Below are 18,900 nucleotides of genomic sequence, written 5' to 3'. Positions count from 1 at the left end.
ACAGGAAAGTGACTGACTTTATACACGTAGGAGGCACTCCTCGATGACGATCCAAGTATGTCAGCGTCGCTCTCAGTGACGTAATCAGTCACCCGGGAAACCAGAAAACAAGTTCATTGCAATGGAATAGAAGTGCCGTACAGCTGCTACAATCATTGCGCGCTGAAACAAGAAATCATGGGTGTAAGTAACGCGAACCGCAACATGTAAACACACATGTAAACATACCACATAAAAACATGTAAAATACATACAAAAGTTAATACACAACTATAAAGGTTAGTACATGCATAAGAGAGAATATTAAAAGAGCCTACCATCGTTCCATTCAATCTATGATAGTAATCTGAAAAATATAAAATACATGAATATTAGATTTATATATATTAGATTAGCAATTGTCCCAGATGATCAAAAGTAGAATAATGCAGCCAATGAGTAGATATAAGAAAATATAAGATGGAAGTGCCATAAACCTACATAAATCCCGACAATTCATACTCCCGGTTTAAGCCTCTAGGTTCGAGGGTCCGGAGAGTATGTATCCAAAACTGTTTACGACTGATTACGTCACTGAGAGCGACGCTGACATACTTGGATCGTCATCGAGGAGTGCCTCCTACGTGTATAAAGTCAGTCAGTTTCCTGTTTGTATTAGGCAGTTGATAAAGGCGATTTTGCCGAAACGCCTCTTGCCTGATTGTATGTGTGCACCATGTCTTGTAAATAAACACACTTTTGCAAGTTAAAGCTGTGGTGAAGTGCCGGGAATCCTTGTTGATATAAAGGACCTTAGGGGCCTATTCCACAGCGTGATAATTGGCCGAATCGACCTGATCATCGGTCACTGACCGCGCATCGCTGCATGGAATAGTGATGCGTGGTGGGTGACCGACCATTTAACAAGCACCATGCTTACCTAAGCACGTTGCATGTCTTCTCCTGCGCTCCTCCTTTCTCCCGGTCACGCACGCAGCAGGAGCTTCGGTGCAGCCTGTCTGAGCTGACAGACTGCTCATCCAATCACTGGCCAGGACTGCAGCAGGCCCGAGATTGGATGAGCAGTCTTTCAGCTCAGGGAGGCCCCACCGAAGCTCCTGCTGCGTGCGGGATCGGGAGAAAGAAGGAGCGCAGGAGAAAACCTGCAATGTGCTTAGGTAATGTATGGTGTTTAATCAAGGGCTGCAAGGACATCGGTAACGATATCCCTGCAGCCCTCGCTAAATGATTATCGGGCCGAGTAATAGGCCCAGTAATAGGCTTGTTTACATTATTGATAGGGCCCCTTACTCCTTAGGCCCTAAGCAATCAGGGAAGAGCCCTTGAGGAGGTTTTCTCATAACTAACTGATATGGGAGGGTGCAATCTTCTATTGTGTAGGTTGGATGTGCGCTTTAGGGATAGAAAGGTAGATATGGTGTAGGAGCACCTGTGAAACAACACCAGGAAAGACCTTTCTGTCAGGTCTGTGTCTGTGCGTAGGGGAAGGGGGGAATTGTAGGAGATACCACTGCAGCCACCCCCTGTATGTCACATAGATCATTACATCAATCAGTCGGCTGTGTGTGCGGCAGCTGCAGCGTTTTCTGTAACACAGTCGGACACTGTACACAAGTGCTTACACACTAGGAGGACCGGGGGTTACACAAGTGCTTACACACTAGGAGGACTGGGGGTTACACAAGTGCTTACACACTAGGAGGACCGGGGGTTACACAAGTGCTTACACACTAGGAGGACTGGAGGTTACACAAGTGCTTACACACTAGGAGGACTGGAGGTTACACAAGTGCTTACACACTAGGAGGATCGGGGGTTACACAAGTGCTTACACACGAGGAGGACTGGGGGTTACACAAGTGCTTACACACTAGGAGGACCGGGGGTTACACAAGTGCTTACACACTAGGAGGACTGGAGGTTACACAAGTGCTTACACACTAGGAGGACTGGAGGTTACACAAGTGCTTACACACTAGGAGGATCGGGGGTTACACAAGTGCTTACACACGAGGAGGACTAGGGGTTACACAAGAGCTTACACACTAGGAGGACTGGGTTGACACAAGAGCTTACACACTAGGAGGGTTGGGGCTGACACAGGGTTGGTTTGCTGGGGTTGAGGGGAGAGGTCAGTTCACAGCTCTGCCCAGGGGTCCATAATGCTATTAACACAGCCCTGCTATTGTACCCCTTGTTCCAACCAGCTCTCTAGGTAAGGGATATTGCATGCTCCTCACTGACAATTCCTACAATGTATTTGCTGTCAGGTATGCCACCTTTGTAAATCTCTCCCATTATTCTGACTATTATTCCAATATGACATTAATTAATTAAGCTATATACATATCCGAATGTTTGATGGTTCCTTTAAATGCTTCTCTTCTATCCTAATTTGTAATGTGGATCAGTACTTTCCTAGCCTGACAGACCGGCAGTATACACCGTTGCTGTGCTTTCCTTATGCTATCATAGGTCATCATTATTTTATAGCACAGAGGGAACACGCTGCAAGAATTTTAATGACAGGAAGATCAGATCATAAAATGAAGGCACGCTTCCTGATCAGAATGCCAGAGAGAGTGAGATGAAGGGTGAATTTACTCCTGGGTCAAAAGCAACATAAAATCAGCTTATAATTGCACTGAGTTTATCACCATAAAATCCAGTTTTCATTTAATATCTGACTTGTAAAATTATGCTTTATCATATATTCCCACCTACAGACATGCCTCTAGACCTGCGGAAAAGCCTTGACGGTGCTGTGAAGTGCCGGCTTAGTATACTGCTCAAGGAAAACAAAGAGGATTTATAGGAACTTTCTTAGCCGCACAATGTATTCTAAGGCCACATCGGAGACGGCGTGGTAGCTGCAGCGATATAAATGAGAATTGGTGATTGTAATATTGTCACTAGCAGATTAATATCCAGTAAGGTGATAAATAAATAGCTTCTACCTGTAGATCTACTCACGGGTATATATTTTTATTTTGTTTCTGTAGAGTTTCAGTTTTATGACCACTGTGTCATGCTCACCAATCATGTACATCTAAAATTGTAGTAAAAGCCAGGCACTGTCATTGCTAGACTGTACCCAGGCAAGCCACCTGTAAGGTGAACCACAAGTACCCCTGCCTTGTTTGCGTTCCTTAACCCCTTTGTGTCCAAAATATGTCTAAATACATTCCTTTTGCTGATGCCCCGTGCAGCAGGAGCGTATATATGTACGTTCCTAATTTCAGGGGCTTTTGATGTGTGCGGGGCCGCTGCAGTGAGAGCTGTCCCACACACATCAGCGTGTCTGGGGCTGAGGATGATGACAGGCAGCTGCGATCCTGCAGCTGCCTGTCATTAACCCCTTGAACGCCGCGATCTATAGCGATCGCGGCATTTAAGGAAGTCAGTGACAGGTTACACATCTGTTACTGACTGATCGGGACGCTTGTATCGAAGGGCGGGGGTAAGCCACTTACCTCGGTCCTGTCGCATTTGCCATCTGTGTATTCACAGTCTAATGATTGCATGTTTTACAGTAAAATATAAGTGCAAAAAATGTAAAAAAAAAAGTTTTTAAAAGTATTAAAAAAAACTTTTAAAATAAATACATAAATAAATAAACACAGGATTGTTGATTTTTTTTTAAATTATATATCAGGAAAAAAAATTATAAAAAGCAATCCAAATTTTTAAAAACTAGAGATCATAGTGCAAAAAATGACACCACAACCAGCCCTGTAGGTGAAAAAAGCATTATGGCTCTTAGAAGTCGTGGAGGAACATTGCATTAATTTGGCCTGGACATCCTGGCACCAATGACTTTGGTCATGAAGAGGTTAAAGAAACACAGGGTCTGTACTGTCCATTCATATATTTGTACACTGTGATCAGAACAATAACAGTAGTGTAACCCACCCATTCCCTTAATGACCTTGGTCGGCCTTCTCTGCACCCGCTCCAGTTCAGCTGTGTCCTTCTTACATACCGGGGCCCAAAACTGTACACAGTATTCCATGTGTGATCTGACCAGTGATTTATATTGAAGCAAAACTATGCTCTCATCTTTAGCATCTATGATGTATCCCATTATTTTATTAGCCTCGGCAGCTGCTGCCTGGCACTGATCACTAAAGTTGAGGTTACTGTCCACCAATACCCCCAGGTCCTTTTCAGTAGCAGTGTTACCCAGTGTTTTTTTATTTAGCGCATAACTGTACTTATTATTTCTATGGCCTAAGAAGTAGAAGTAAATATATAACCATATTCTTATCTAAGTATCTGCCTATATTCCTATATGTTACTACCTGATATTTCTTAATAATGTCTGTCCATGCCAGTAATGCTTTTTTATATATAAGCCTCTCTGGGTTGTTTTTATATTATGTAGAACTAGTAAAAGAAAATAAGCAGTGGGTGAACAGAAATTATTGTTCTACATGGAAATGCTCCTCGGGGACACGGAAGTCTTTGTAAATGGTTAAAAAGAGAATATGTGAAAAATGTTCGACATCTTTTTTTCCCCTGGTTTTCGGATCTGTAACATTTAACAGCCCATGTGTTGTTTTATATATTCTAGCTTGGGGATCAATGAGTTCGTAAAACACAAGGGGACTAGTGGACAAACTGTGCTACATTTTTATTTAATGTTCTGTGACGTGAACGATATGGTGGAACATTATTTAACCTGTATGTTATATGAAAGCCGAGGCTGGAGCTGAATATCATTACGAGCCTGTGGTAGATCAGTAAGCGTGTCCCTTTGGTGGCAATTATTAAAAGACTGGAGCTCATGTGTAGCTTGAATCCAGGTACAACAGGAAGGCTTATGTTTAAAGATGTTCATATCACATCATGGGACCCTTTAGCATGCTCAGGTTTCATTCTCAAATGCACACCTAGAACTAGCTAAAACGCTATATGATGTATGTGAACATCTTTAAACATATGTTTTTTGCTGAATAGAACTACCTACCTGGATTTAAGCTACAAATGGGTGCTGGTCTACTATTTATTAGCCCCTTTTAAGGGGAACTATCAGCAGCTTAGACAAGCAGGTTAGCAGATGTCTCTTACTTTCCTCCTTGGCGCCGTTCTGGTGAAGGTAGTCATGTGCTCCACGGTCTGGTAAGACCATTATAAACACTGGGGGGAAGGGGGTGTTAGGAGCACTGGCCACCCCCATATCACCGATCTGATGAATCGGTGCCCTCATAGTGGATCAGCGATATGGGGCTGGCCAGTGCTCCTAATGGTTTCACTGGACCGTGGAGCACATGACTACCTTCACGGGAATGGCGCCAAGGAGGGAGGTAAGAGACATACCTTCCTCCTTAGCGTATCCTGTGCAGTAGGGACATATCAGCAGATTAGATGCATCCAACCTGCTAATAGTTAGATAATAAAATTGAATAAAGAACTATGTAATGCATTACAACAAACCATTCGCTGCATGGAACAGTCACTTTCCTCTAATCCCCCTATTTGATCTGAATTGTCTGGTGTTTAGCTTCTCCTATTTACTGCCCTCTTCTCTTGTTATCACCCTTTTGGAGGGTGGCTCCCGCCTTGGCTGTTGCTGCCGCACTTGTTTTTGTTTTGTTACTATTGGTTTATGTTTGCCTCTCCGGGAGTGGCAGAGAAACTGTTGCACCAGACTATCTTCCTCGCTCCCCTGCTTTTACCTCCCTTTCTACCCATTCCCCTCATCCCCTCCCCTTCCTTTGCTACCCTATTGACCATTATATATTGTTTTCATGTTGGAAACTTAATAAAAACATATAAAAAAAAACAGTAAAGAATATATGTACACATTTTCTGTTTTCTGCCATGTCATTGGCAGCAGATGTAGGTTATGATGCAATAGGATCCATGATCACAAGAAAAAAGGGGCTCCTACCACTCCTGCATGGCATCCTCCCCTTCAGTTATAGATCACAGTTACATTGTCAGGCTCTCCATTTTTGACGACATAAAAGAAATAGAAATCTCTGAGTTATTAGCCAAGAGGGCACAGTAAGCGCAGAAGAACTATATATATGTCCCATATTCCATATCACTAGCTCCTTGATCCAAATGATACCTTCTGACAAGCTGTATGAAGGAGATGTGCACCGTGTTATGTGGAAATAGACGCAGTGACTATGTCATTGTACTGAATATTCCTTGTTTCTTCCCTCTGCAGTTCATGTGGAACCTGGCACTTGTGAAGTGATTGCTGCTCACAGATGCTGCAATAAGAACAAGATTGAGGAACGGTCGCAGACAGTAAAATGCTCATGTTTTCCCGGACAAGTGGCGGGGACTACAAGAGCAGCTCCATCATGTGTAGATGGTAAGCCTGACACTTCAGAATCATATCAAAATCTGGGAATATACTGCTTGGTTGACAAAATAATATTAAATGGACATAAATAATATGATGGTGTTTATATTTGTAGCCTTTTTTTTTTTTTTTTTTTTTTTTTTGGAGGGGGGGGGGGGGGGCTTAATTTAAAGGAATTGTACAATCAGGGCAACTTCTGTCATGAAGTAGGTGAAGGGGTGAAACAAGTGAATAGTCAGTGTAGCAGTGTATCCCCTAGATATTTATAAGGTGATATATATATATATATATATATATATATATATATATATATATATATATATATATACAGTGTATATGATCTTTTATCCGAAAAGAGACACAGGGCCAGTCAGTAAATATATTAATGGCTCCCACTATGGCTTGGGGTCTGTGTATTGCATCAGTCATTGATCTGAATAGATGCCAGTAATACTGCAATTATCATGCAGCAGCGACTTTGGCTAGAACAGCTGTTATATCAACATTAGTTGCATCCACAGCTATGATATTACATGGGTTATCTGTAATGAAACAACCCCTTACTTTGATTGTAAAATTTTGCAACAAATGACTCTTAATTAGTGTTAAACTAAGAGGCCAAACTTTTCGGGTTTGGCAATGTTCTCCAGACCTCTGCAGCCACAGGGAGGCAAATGCAGAGCATTATGCTCTGCATTTGCCTCCCTGTTTCTGCAGAGGTTGGATGCAGCCCTAGGGAATCCTCGAAAATATGGATACAGCCATAGGCCTCTACTCTTAACCTCTTAACCCCAACACTATTCTTAAAACTAAAGGGATAATTCGATATTAGATAAGAAAATACAATAAAAATGGTACAGAAACATATAACATTACTTACCTGTCAGCTACAGTTTTGAAGTCAGCAAAAATCTATTTGTTGTTTTGGGCAAGTAATCCTCTTCCCTAATATGCTCTTTCACTGCTTCCTGATATAGCGTAATACCACAATTTACCTCAGCTCTCCATCACAGCCTCCATCCATCATGTCCTATAGCTCTGCAGTCAGTACAATTGCAGCACTTGCTGAACTTATTCCTTGGCATCTCCTCTGACTGAAGCATCTTTCATCATAAGGCAACATGCTGTTAAAGTAATTATCAAAATCACAGCTACTTCCTTGCAAAAACAGCACCACCCCTGCCCCAAGGTTGTGTGTGGTATTGCAGTTCAGTTTAATTCACTTCAATGGACCTGAGATGCAAAACACACATCCACACCCACCCCCACCCACACATTCTGGAGGAAAGCAGCTATAACACATTTAAACTCTGCTTTTTTATCAAGTGAGGCGAGGAAAAAAAAGGTGCAGAGAAAAGTGCTAGCTATCAAACAGACCACTAGGGATCATTAACCCCCTCCGGCCGCTCCACAGTTAATTAACGTCACTGCAGCCTATGCCTGATGCTGCAGCAACGTTTATTAAGGATCCAGGATGACACAGCCACAGGAGCTGCGCCTGTGTCATCCGTGGCGGGTCCCGGCTATCAGTGATAGCCGGGGACCCGCCACAACTCTCAGCACCGGTGCTGAGAGTTAACCCTATAGATGCTGCAATCAGCACGACCGCAGCATCTATAGGGCTCCAGACAGAGAATTCTCCCTCTACAGAGGTATAATTATCTGCCGGTGTCCATCGGGGCTCTGCAAAGTGATCACAGAGCCCCGATGGTAGCCATGGAAACGGCTACCGAGGCTGGCTACGGAGGCCGGCGGGGGGGAGAAGGGAAGGCAGGCCACACGCCAGGCATGCGTGGGTGAGCTCTGCCCCCTCCCCCCTGCCGCTATCACAAGATTGTAACAGCGGCAGGGGACAGAGGAGAGGGGGCAGACATTGGGACATAAGCTTATGGGATCATTATGATTCCATAAGCTGATATCCTAACACGACCTGGGCATTGAGGCATCAAGGACCCCAGGTCGTCAAAGGGTTAACATTTAACAGAAGTGGTGTTAATATATGTTTTTTACTTTGGTATGATGATGGTTGTTGTTGTTGTTATTATTATTCTTATTATTATTATTTAAAACCAACGTGATTTGTAGATGTTATGTTAAGTAATTTTCTTCCAATTAAGTCAATGAAGAGTGAATATCATTAAAGGTTTAGGCTGATTTTTTCCCTCTCATAATAGTTATTGGCCATAAGCAATGATGTAATATAAAAGTAGAACCTTTAAAACTACTTAGCACTTTCTTTCATTTCATCGACAACTGTTAATGTTTCTGTTCAGCTTCTATAGTTATCCAGAAGTGGTGGTGTCAAATGCAGCCATGTTTAGAAGGAGAAGACTGCAAAGTTCTACCAGACTTGTCAGGATGGAGTTGTAGTACTGGGAATAAAGTCAAAACAACAAAGGTGAGAGTGTTTTAATGGATGTATTATTGCAGTATTCCCATTGGATAGTTAGGAGTAGACATGAGACAATTTGCAGTATAAATGAAGTGTTTTGTTAGCGCTACAGTCGGCTTATAGACCTGCTACCTTTGAACTCTGTGTCACTTTGTGCTGATCCTTTCCGGGTGCCTGGAAATACTGGATCCAGTTCTGGAAAACTTCCCCTAGTTACAGATTATGTACCGGTCACAAAACATGTGAATGACCTCTGGCGTTGTTTCTGCAAGCTAGCACCATGCATTTCAGCACCATGGACAAGGACACTATGGCCCAGATTTACCAACGCTGAGACAATAACCGTCTTTTTTGCCTTCAGCATTTAGTCACATCTCAGCTTTCATTTCTCATTCTAATCTTGAAAAATGAAACTTGAATTGTGACCAGTTTATAAAAATGTATTTTATAAATTTGGACCTAAATGTCTATCTATCTAGCAAAATATATTTGCCATGCATTCCTACTCGATAACGGCATATTATAAAAAATATTATAGCTTTTTTATGTTTATTTCTATCCATATTAATTAGGCAGAACATGTTTAACCTGCATTTATAGCTACTCCCTATGTTAAATGGCTCTGTATAGCCGTACTGCATAGAAGCTTTAAGAGGGTTAACGTAACAGTGAGGCAACAAATTGTCAGATTGGAAAGGTTTATATTAAAGGGAGATCTGTGATCTTTAGAGAGCTATATAACATGGTGTTTGGACACAAGCACCTTTGTAAGAGTCAGCTAGGAGCAGTCGGTTATTTATAGTGTGGGAAATGAAAAAAAGCTGTGAACTAGTTATGGAAAAGGACACTGTGGTATTTAGACTTCCTGCCGGCCACTCGTACCTCGTATACTGTATAACTCTTGAAAACCACCATCTGCTTGCTAAAAAAAGGGAAGGCATGCCGGTGTCTAGAGACAAACACCACACATTGGAAAACTAGAAATTACCTGAGTTTGTGTTTTTCCAATTTTTTTTTAACCTAAAATGTGTTGTGTGCAGTCATGCATTTACTTAGACTGAAAATATCCTTTCTTTTTTTTTTTCAAATGAATCAGAATAAAATGTTTTTTTACAGGATACTATATACTTAATAGTTGGCTACATTCTTATTAAGTAGAATAAGTGGATTTTTTTCCATGTCTAACTGCATGTATAATTGATACATTTATTGAAACTTTTGTATTGATGTATTATTTTGATTTTTTTTCTATTTGTATGGATTTTTTGTAGCTTTTATGTATTTTTATGTATTTTTATTTGTTATACAGATACTGTACTGTGTGTATCAGCCTAATTCACTACTGTATTGCAGTTTTGCAAGTAAGAAGTAAGATGTACAGTACATGGTCCCTTACCAACACTGTATACATGGTTGCCTGTCAGTCTGATTGGATAATATGCATATCTGATTTCCTGCTCAGTAATAGTTGTTTTTTTTTTGCACTTATGTATGTGTGACTGTATATATTGTGTATTGTGTTTGTCAGTCTACAATACTTTGCTCTGCCGCCATCTTGTGTTACTATAGCTGGTCGCAAGGAACAGGGACTTGCATTGTCAGTCTAGGAGCAGTTAGATGTGGGGAGTTTGCTGGTTCTGTAGAGAAAAAGTAAACCTGGTTAGGAAGTCAGTAGGTGAGGAGTGGTCATGTATTAACTAAGCTGTAGTTAAAGGTGTTGTCTGTGCATGAAAGTTTTTACTGATACACCTGGGAAATGGGGCAATTAAAAATAAAAGGTGGCGAATAAATAATCTGGACAGTTCTAGGTCAGGGGGCCATGACATTGCATTGCTGCTTAGCTGCTAATGAGCAGTTGTAGTAATGCTCTTTCTCAATAAATGGTCCATGTAAAAGGGCCAGCCATCAGCACACAAATGAAAAAGATAAGAAAATATGTGCAGGCCTGAAAGTCATCATTATTGTCTGAATAATTCTCCATGTAAATGGGCAATGTGCAAACTACAGTGATAAAGTAATAGGGCCAAACAATCATCAAGTTATATAAAAGCTCTTTAAATGCAAGCTGAAGAGTGAATGTACAGTATAAATGAAGCAAAGTCCTTCGTTAGATCGGCAGTCGGCTTAAAAGCTAACAGCCTTTAAATTTGGTGCCGCTTTACTCTGGGTATTGGAAAAAATGGATCCAGTCCAGGAAAACTAGAAAAAGTTTCTGGGAGAAGGGTCCAGCTATTGCAGGCACCCAGGGCGGAGCGGCGCGGAGTTCAAAGGCAGCAGGCTGAAAAGCCAACTGCAGAGCTAACGAAGCTCTTCCCTTCATTTATATTGTAAGAGTCAGTCATCTCTATCACTGATCTACAAGGTCAGTGGTCATTATTGTGCAGCTGTCTGGCAGTCTATTTAAGCCCTTAGATTCTGCGTATGGGGCTAATAAACATAACTGCAGCAAGGGCTTGTGATGTGTGGTTTAGGGTCCATTTACACAGAAAGATTATCTGCCAGATTATCTGCCAAAGATTTGAAGCCAAAGCTAGAAACAGACTATAAACAGAGATCAGGTCATAAAGGAAAGTCTGAGATTTCTCCTCTTTTCAAGTCCATTCCTGGCTTTGGCTTTAAATCTTTGGCAGATAATCTGTCAAATAATCTTTCTGTGTAAATGGACCCTTAGTTTGATCTACTCTGACAACCGAGGGCTCACAATAATGGACAGTGGAGAAAAGACAAAACAGAGGGGTGCTTCCTGGTGCAATGGGTAAAGTATCAAGGATGACTGGTCAGGGTGCTGGTATGCATTCACCTGGTTGAGTTGTGCAAATGATAGGCACAACTCTATAGTGTAAGAGGGTATGTCGCAGCAGTTTCTAGGGGATGCACCACATCGGGTGGGAAGGAAGCATATAGCAACTTGAAGCGGTAGGATCACTGGACCAAGAAGAAATCCCAACGAGCTGGCCCATTTGCTTTTTATGCTTGAGAAAGGTCTGAGTTATATGTATTAGGCCGAAATGTGTTGTGTTAATAAAAAGAAATTATTCCAATTTCTGATTGATGTCAATTTTTGACCACCACGGTACATCTGCACGGACCCAGCTTGTTGGGGTTTCTCCTACCAGTTCACGCTGCTTTATAATAGACAGTAGAAGAGGTAGTGAAATAGGGTTCTTGTAACTAGGGCTCCAGGAATTGAGACTATGCCTCTGATACATTTGGTATTATTGTGAGAAAACTATCTGATGCATAGTTTTTCTAGTCTACTTTTGGATCACTTTTTAGAGAGTTTTTGTAGCAGAGGCCGATCATGTGTTCTGTGGCTACATTCACTTGGGAGACGAAGAACCAAATCCTTCTTCCGACCACTCACGCATGGTCCTCATGGGTCACTTACGCAACGTTACGTAACTTCTGAAAAAAGTGGTTTAGTGATGTTATGTAAATGATATTCATATAGTCATACTCATTTATTCAGTTATATTTTTACAGCCCCAAGGTTGGAGCACATTTGATTGACTTTGGGAAGTATTCTGTCTGGGATTCAATGAATTCTCTTACATACTATTATTAGCTGAACTTCTCCCGCTGTAAGTAGGGAACATTCCACACCTAGATCAAAGCAACCTACAGAGCGCCATTGTAGTGAGTCTTTTAGTTTTCTTTCTATGCAAAACAGGCTATAGACCGTCATAAAACAGTCCATAGAGTTTTAATACGCTGCAGAGAAGCCACAGGGCATATAAATCTGCTCAGCCTTCTAATATTTTAGCTGCGCCTTAATATGTTTGAGAAATGTTTTAAGGGTTGGAATGTTATTCCCATGTGCCAAAGATCTTACTGGCTCTGTAAATGAGCGAGCTGGAATCTTCGACTTGTTATATTTATTCATATGCCAATAAAAATATGCGTTCAATATAAAATGTCAAATTAATTACTCAATACCCCAAACAGTGCAAGAGAAACGTAAAGAACATCAGTGTCACCCATAGACATAAGCATGTTAGGAATGACCCTATCATCATTACAGTGGATACAAGGATATTATAGGCAGCAATGTTTATAAAGTAGAAAAAATTTATAGACCCACGAACGTTGTTAACTACACAAAAAAACAAACATAAAATAAAATGCAGACCATTCTGTGCTAGATGAATAAAATCAATTTGCTAATTAAGAGGCAACAGAAACACAGGCCTAGAATACCTCTCGGGAGGAAACGCCAAATTGTTCCATGGAACAGGCAGCCGGCTGAACCTATAAAAACATATACATTATGAGGGGAAAAACATAAATATTCTTCTGTACTCTTGAATTTCATGGAACTGTCAAGGATGTATAAATAGTGGTGTTTTTATCGTCTCAGCTTGAACAGGATGGAAAAAATAGGGTGGGTGGAATAGGACAAGTCTCTGTTCAGTACTAGGCTAAGAATTATTAAGGCCATTGATTTCACGGCATTATAATACACAGAACTGCAGATTACTGGGAATCAGTAACAATAGATCAGGGCAGCTGTTGTGCATTTTACTCAGCAGTTTATCAGGAGAGGTTTCAGTCTGTAGCTCACAAATAAGGAATTTCGAAAGCAGGTAGATACTTTATGAACGGTTGATGTTCTCATGGTTTTCAAAATCCTGAGCGTTTACTGGATAGACTGCGACTACTGGCTTACTATGAACTAATATTTCATATACTAATATACTATATCTTTTGACAAGTGAAACAGGAAAAAAAAAACTGTGAAAAAATCACCAGCAAAGCTTAAGGCTTTCTTTATACACAGGTTTTATGCTGCTTGTTTTGGCTTGTAACAAGTATCATGATTTTTATGCTTTTTTTGGGTGCCATTTTTATATGTATATTTTTCACATTTATTTCCCCATTGTCTTCTGAAGTGAAGACGATGAGGAAAAAACATCATACCTATGGAATACTGCGATTGAGTAAAAATGTCAAAAAGGGTTATGTAGACAAGACCCTTTTATAATACCTGTAAACGAGCGCCGATCTGCTAGATCGCGCTCGTTTACTGGACCTATTACACGGCTTGATAATCGTTTAACAGCCCTTGCTTAAACTATATGTGCCAATCCATATATATGTCCAAACTATGCCAATCCATATATATGTCCAATCCAAAATATATGTGCCAATCAATATATAAACTATATGTGTCAATCCATATGTGCCAATCCATATAAATGTCCAAACTATGCCAATCCATATATATGTCCAATTCAAACTATATGTGCCAATCCATATATGTATCCATGCTCCAGGGCTGCTTCTGCGCTGTGCTTCTCCCCGGGTCCCACTCGCTCTAGCTTAAGAGCGGCCTGTCAGCTGACAGGCTGCTCTGGAGTTAAAGTGCGCGGTACTCGGGGAGAAGTCAACCGCATTAGCAGCCCATGAGCCTGGATAGGTAATGTATATCATCAGTTGCCGGCCGCGCACCGCTATTATGTGTAGCAGTGCACGGTCGGCGCCCGACAAATATAGGTTCTAACCTATATCAACAATATGCCAATGATCGTTTATTGTTCCGTGTAATAGTACCCTTAGCCATACTTACCAGAGGTGGCTGCATAATGGGGACAAGAGTGACCGCAGAAACTTCGGAGCCAGGGCGGTAAGTACTTCACTCACCACCATCCTGGGCATACAGCTTAGAAGAGTCCTTACCTGACAACCCCTTTAAGGACCCAAAAATGGCAGTTTAAAACAAGCAGTAAAAATTGAAAAAAAAAAAAAGTACTATGGGGGACATGTATGAAAAGGCATAAATGCCTTTTTTTAGGCGCAGATGGGGCAGATTGGCATAAAAAATATTCGTAAATGGTATTTTTGTGGGGGTGTGGCAGCACGCAGAGGGGGCGCGGCCTCTGGGTGCGCCGCATTTATGATTTTTTCTGTGGAAAAATGATATTGAAACCTATGCCAGCTCTGAACTGGTGTAGGTTTCAAAATTTTCGCACGGACAAGCTCTGTGCGATCGGCATTTATGTAGAGGCAATGCACCTCTACATAAATCCCCTGAGCTCCGGAGCTGCGTAAAAAATGTTGGAATTCATAAATGTCCCCCTATTTGTGCTGCTACCCTAAGGCCTCATTCACACGTTCAGTGAATTTTCTGGGCTGCAAAAACTCCCGCTATTTTTTCTCCCTGATCCTTTGAAAATCCATATTTGCATCCCCAATTGGATCGATTTTTTTTCTGTATTTGTTTCCGTAAAATGTGAACAGTACTAGTTTGCTGAGATTCGATCCATGTTTTATACAGACATCACGGAGGTGACATCCGTGACTTCCTTAAAAAATATGGATCCCATAGACTTCTATTGGTAATCCATGCCACAAACACAATCCGCACTAGGACATGTCCTTTTTTTATGGAACGGATTACGCATGGACAGGTAAGTAGAGATAAGCAAACTTGCTGAACCGCACTAAAACAGCTAAATGCCTGCAATTGTTTTGCTGTTTTAATGCGGTTTATTTAAGGTTTAATTATGTACAAACCCGAACTTTGCTTCAAAGTTTGTCGACTCTACGAAACCGAACTTTTGAAAATTTAACTCATCTCTAATTACAAGGCTTAAAACAAATCCCACATATGTCATCTGATGGAGCAATCTCAGTATACCACCATTTTTTTTATAAAGGACTATGTCTAGCCCCATTAACATACATAAACCCTGCATTCCTCTGTGCTATAGATGACATTTATATTGACTAGTCTATTTCATCCAATGGCTTTAAAACTGGATAACTGACAAAGGCTGCCAATGAACTGTAAGCACCCTAATAAAAGACTCAAGAAGAATGTGTACTTCAGCATTGCGATGCCGAAGATTGTATCATTTCTTCAACAAAAATAGCTTATGCTCCACTAAAATAGTAATTCTGCTTTAACACCTATTGACGCTTATTTTACATAGACTTTCTTGACAGATAATAAACTTTATGACCAAACATTCTCACCTAAATGGAAGCTTTTGCATTATTAAGTAGCTAGCTGGTTTCAAATGAGATTTTTTTTTTAATATAGCAAGTCGGCAGAAAATGTCTTCAAAACAGTTTTTTTTTCTTTTTTCCTACAAAAATCTAACTTATTGCCAGCTCCTACTCAGCATTTATTCTACATTTTTTGTGCTGTTGTAGGTAGAAATAACACGTGTTTTCGGAGACTCATAAAGCACCTGATTAAATGCTGCTGCGAACTCTGCCGCTGGAGTCTAGACAAATGTTTCACTTAATCTGCTTTTTATTTATAAATATTTTTTATTTTTCCCCCCTTCTCTCTGTATCGATCTAGAAAAAAAAAAAGATGAAGAGAAAAGAAATGGCACTGAAACTTTCTCATTACCTCTTTGCCTTGTAAAGCACATCTGTACCTTAGAGGCGAATGAAAACAGAAAATATAATTCTCGGACCTTGAATTGTTTGTAAGCAGCGGAGGGGGGATTTTTTTTAAAGCCATTGAATGACTTTGCTCTATTGTGTTTTCTTAAAAGGACCTTCATATATAACTATAAAATTATCTCAAGGTTTTTAGTGCTCTTTGGTGTTAGTTTATTTACACTTAAGCAATCACTTCTTCCTTTATATAAATTAGAGATGAGGCAAGGGAATTGGAAGAGTCAAGATTCTCTGCGAATCGCCCTGTCAGTTTGGTTAGTTCTGCGAAGCAAATTCCCACCGTTTCGTTAAGGAAATTCGCAAAGAAAAAAAAATGGTGGTGGCGGCACATGCTGTCTGGAACATCACTGGGCGGGAGAAAGAGGTTAGCCATAATCCCTAGCACCTGTCCAATCAGCTGCAGGCCCCTCTGTGATGTCAGCACCTCCCCCTCTATATAAGGAGGTTCGGTAACGGAGGTGGCCAGTCGGCTGTGAGTGGGGGAAAGAGCAGGATGGCAGCAGCCAGTTACAGCAGAGCAGGGAGAGACTAACAGAGTGATATAGGGACAGAGAAGAGAGGAATGACAGAAATTGGATGAGTGACTGGCTGATTGTCATTTTTTTTTAAATAGTCATTTTCCGATTTTTGACACTTTTACAACAACATGCTTTAAAAAATGTTCCCTTCTGTTAAAGTCCCAGTACTGCAGCCACTATAGTATTGGCTGTTTAAATGAAATTCGTTAAGATTTGATTCGCTAATCCTAATGAGTTTCAACGAAAATTTGAAAAGCTTGCAAAATGAATTTCCGTCTGCTTTGCTCATCTCTAATATTAGTCATAGGTTGATAAGAAAACATTAGTATTTTATTGCATCCATTTTCGCACTCACAGTGGCATTGACAGCGTTGCAAAATAAAAGACCAGAGAACAATAGAAGACATTGAAAGCATTTTGAGACAATACTTTGCACATCAAAACTTACAATGACGTCTACTCTGAATTTAGGATTTGGCCTTTTTGGCATCAATTTTTTTTTTAAATGCGTGTTGCACCCATAAAGGATTCATTTTGTAATTGTTGCTAAGTGATTCTGCTGACTTTGGTCTGGCAGGTTTCTGTTTCCTTTACTGCGTGGTATATCACAGGATACTGTGCTATTTTACTCAAAGCGACAACATGATAACACCACACCACATTTGCAGTTTCTGATCACCCACTTAACAATTCCTGGTTAGACATTGAATGTAATCCTGCTATGTGTTATCTAATAATATGAGCATACAGTAGCTCCTGCAATTAGGGCTAGATTTAAAAATATACAATATGGACAATACATCTATGCCATGCTCAGTACGTGGCAAAACCAGAACTGAGCACTTGCTTACACTTGAAGTGACCTCCATTCATTAAGGGGTTTTTGTGTATGTGTGTGAATGAGGTGGGGGTGATGATTAGTTTTCCTCTGCTCTTCTGATCGGTAAGGGCCTTAGAAATCAGTGCAGGGGACAACTTTGCAAGTTGATAATGCCCCTTTAAGATGTGCTTTTGATGATACCTATTGTTTAACCCCTTAACGACCCATGACGTATATATTTAAATAATGGCACCTCTAGAAGAGTTCAGTACACGCATAGTTACTTCCTCCTTCTCTAGACAATCACAGCACAGCATAATACATCAAATACTCCTTTCCTAGGCCTAGACATATTGCTGGTGAAGTTGCACTGAACACGCTGAACAGTACTAAGCTAATGATTTACCCAATACATTAGCATAAATGGTATTTGGAGGAGATGGGGTTATGGATGCTCCAGGTTTGGTGCTGTGAGAGCATACATGAAAGAAATGAAAGGCTGAACATGGCTGGCACTGTGCTGGGGCTGATTTATGCAGTACACTACTAGATGCTTTTGTATAGCACATATAAGTATGTCTAAAAAGAAAAAAAAATATTCTGCACACTAATTTTTGACCAGTTACCTTGCTGAACCGATCACAATCTTTTTTTATGTTGCAACAGATAGAAGGATGAGGCACTCACCAGTCCGTGAAAACTCAGTAGTTTATTTCAATGCATAACAGGTACTTTGGATGCGGTCAAATGAGTGAACGGGCGACAGCCTGTTTCACGTGTTGACTGAACGCTTCCTCTTGGCCTTTTTTTTTTATGTTCGTGTTCTGAACCGAACATCGGGATATTCGCTCATTACTACTCACGAACGTCACAGAATGCAGAATAAATACAGGCAAGCTAGTTACATTTTTATTTCTCAGTTCAACTTTATTAACAAGCACTGTACAATTGTAGGGGATGCAGATGCAGATGTACTACCAGGGCCGGGACAAAGGGTAGGCCAGGGTAGGCGATGGCCTAGGGCGCCATCTAGTGGTGAGTTACAGGGGGCGCAATTTCAATCTCCCAAAAAATAAAATTACTACAGGCTCCTGTACTGCTGGTGGCCTCAGAGTGCTACCCCTCCCTGCTCACCTTCAGCATCCTCATGTCCTCCCACTCTCTCCCCTCCTGGGCAGGCAGTGTGAATATCCCCTCACCCCGAGCAGGATCATTGCTCTGCCCTGATGATGGCCTGCAAGGACCTGCTAGGACCTTTCACTCGGACTAGAGGCTCCGCCCCCTCCTCACCATGTGACCTCCTCACTATCTGACTGCTGGAGGCCGTGCCGACTGCTGGGGCTGCTGTCTGGTGAGTTCACTGACTGACTCTTATCATCCTGTAGGTGTAGGGAGGCTGGGAGAGGGAGGTCACCTAGGTCACAGGGCTGCCCCATAT

At 41.1% G+C, this 18,900-nt stretch overlaps 1 protein-coding gene across 1 annotated transcript in view; it reads left to right on the top strand.

Annotated features, from left to right (window-relative positions):
• Positions 1–18,900, top strand: part of TAFA3 (TAFA chemokine like family member 3) — a 287,624-nt gene that overhangs the window by 244,527 nt on the left and 24,197 nt on the right. The window contains exons 3-4 of the mRNA XM_069945453.1: positions 6,179–6,328; positions 8,593–8,717. Coding sequence (XP_069801554.1) covers positions 6,179–6,328; positions 8,593–8,717 — 275 coding nt within the window. The remainder of the gene's footprint in view (positions 1–6,178; positions 6,329–8,592; positions 8,718–18,900) is intronic.

The sequence above is a fragment of the Dendropsophus ebraccatus genome, chromosome 11 (genome assembly GCF_027789765.1).
Source record: "Dendropsophus ebraccatus isolate aDenEbr1 chromosome 11, aDenEbr1.pat, whole genome shotgun sequence".
NCBI lineage: Eukaryota > Metazoa > Chordata > Amphibia > Anura > Hylidae > Dendropsophus > Dendropsophus ebraccatus.
The sequence above is the reverse complement of the archived record's forward strand: the minus strand, read 5'-3'. Positions and strand labels throughout refer to the sequence as shown.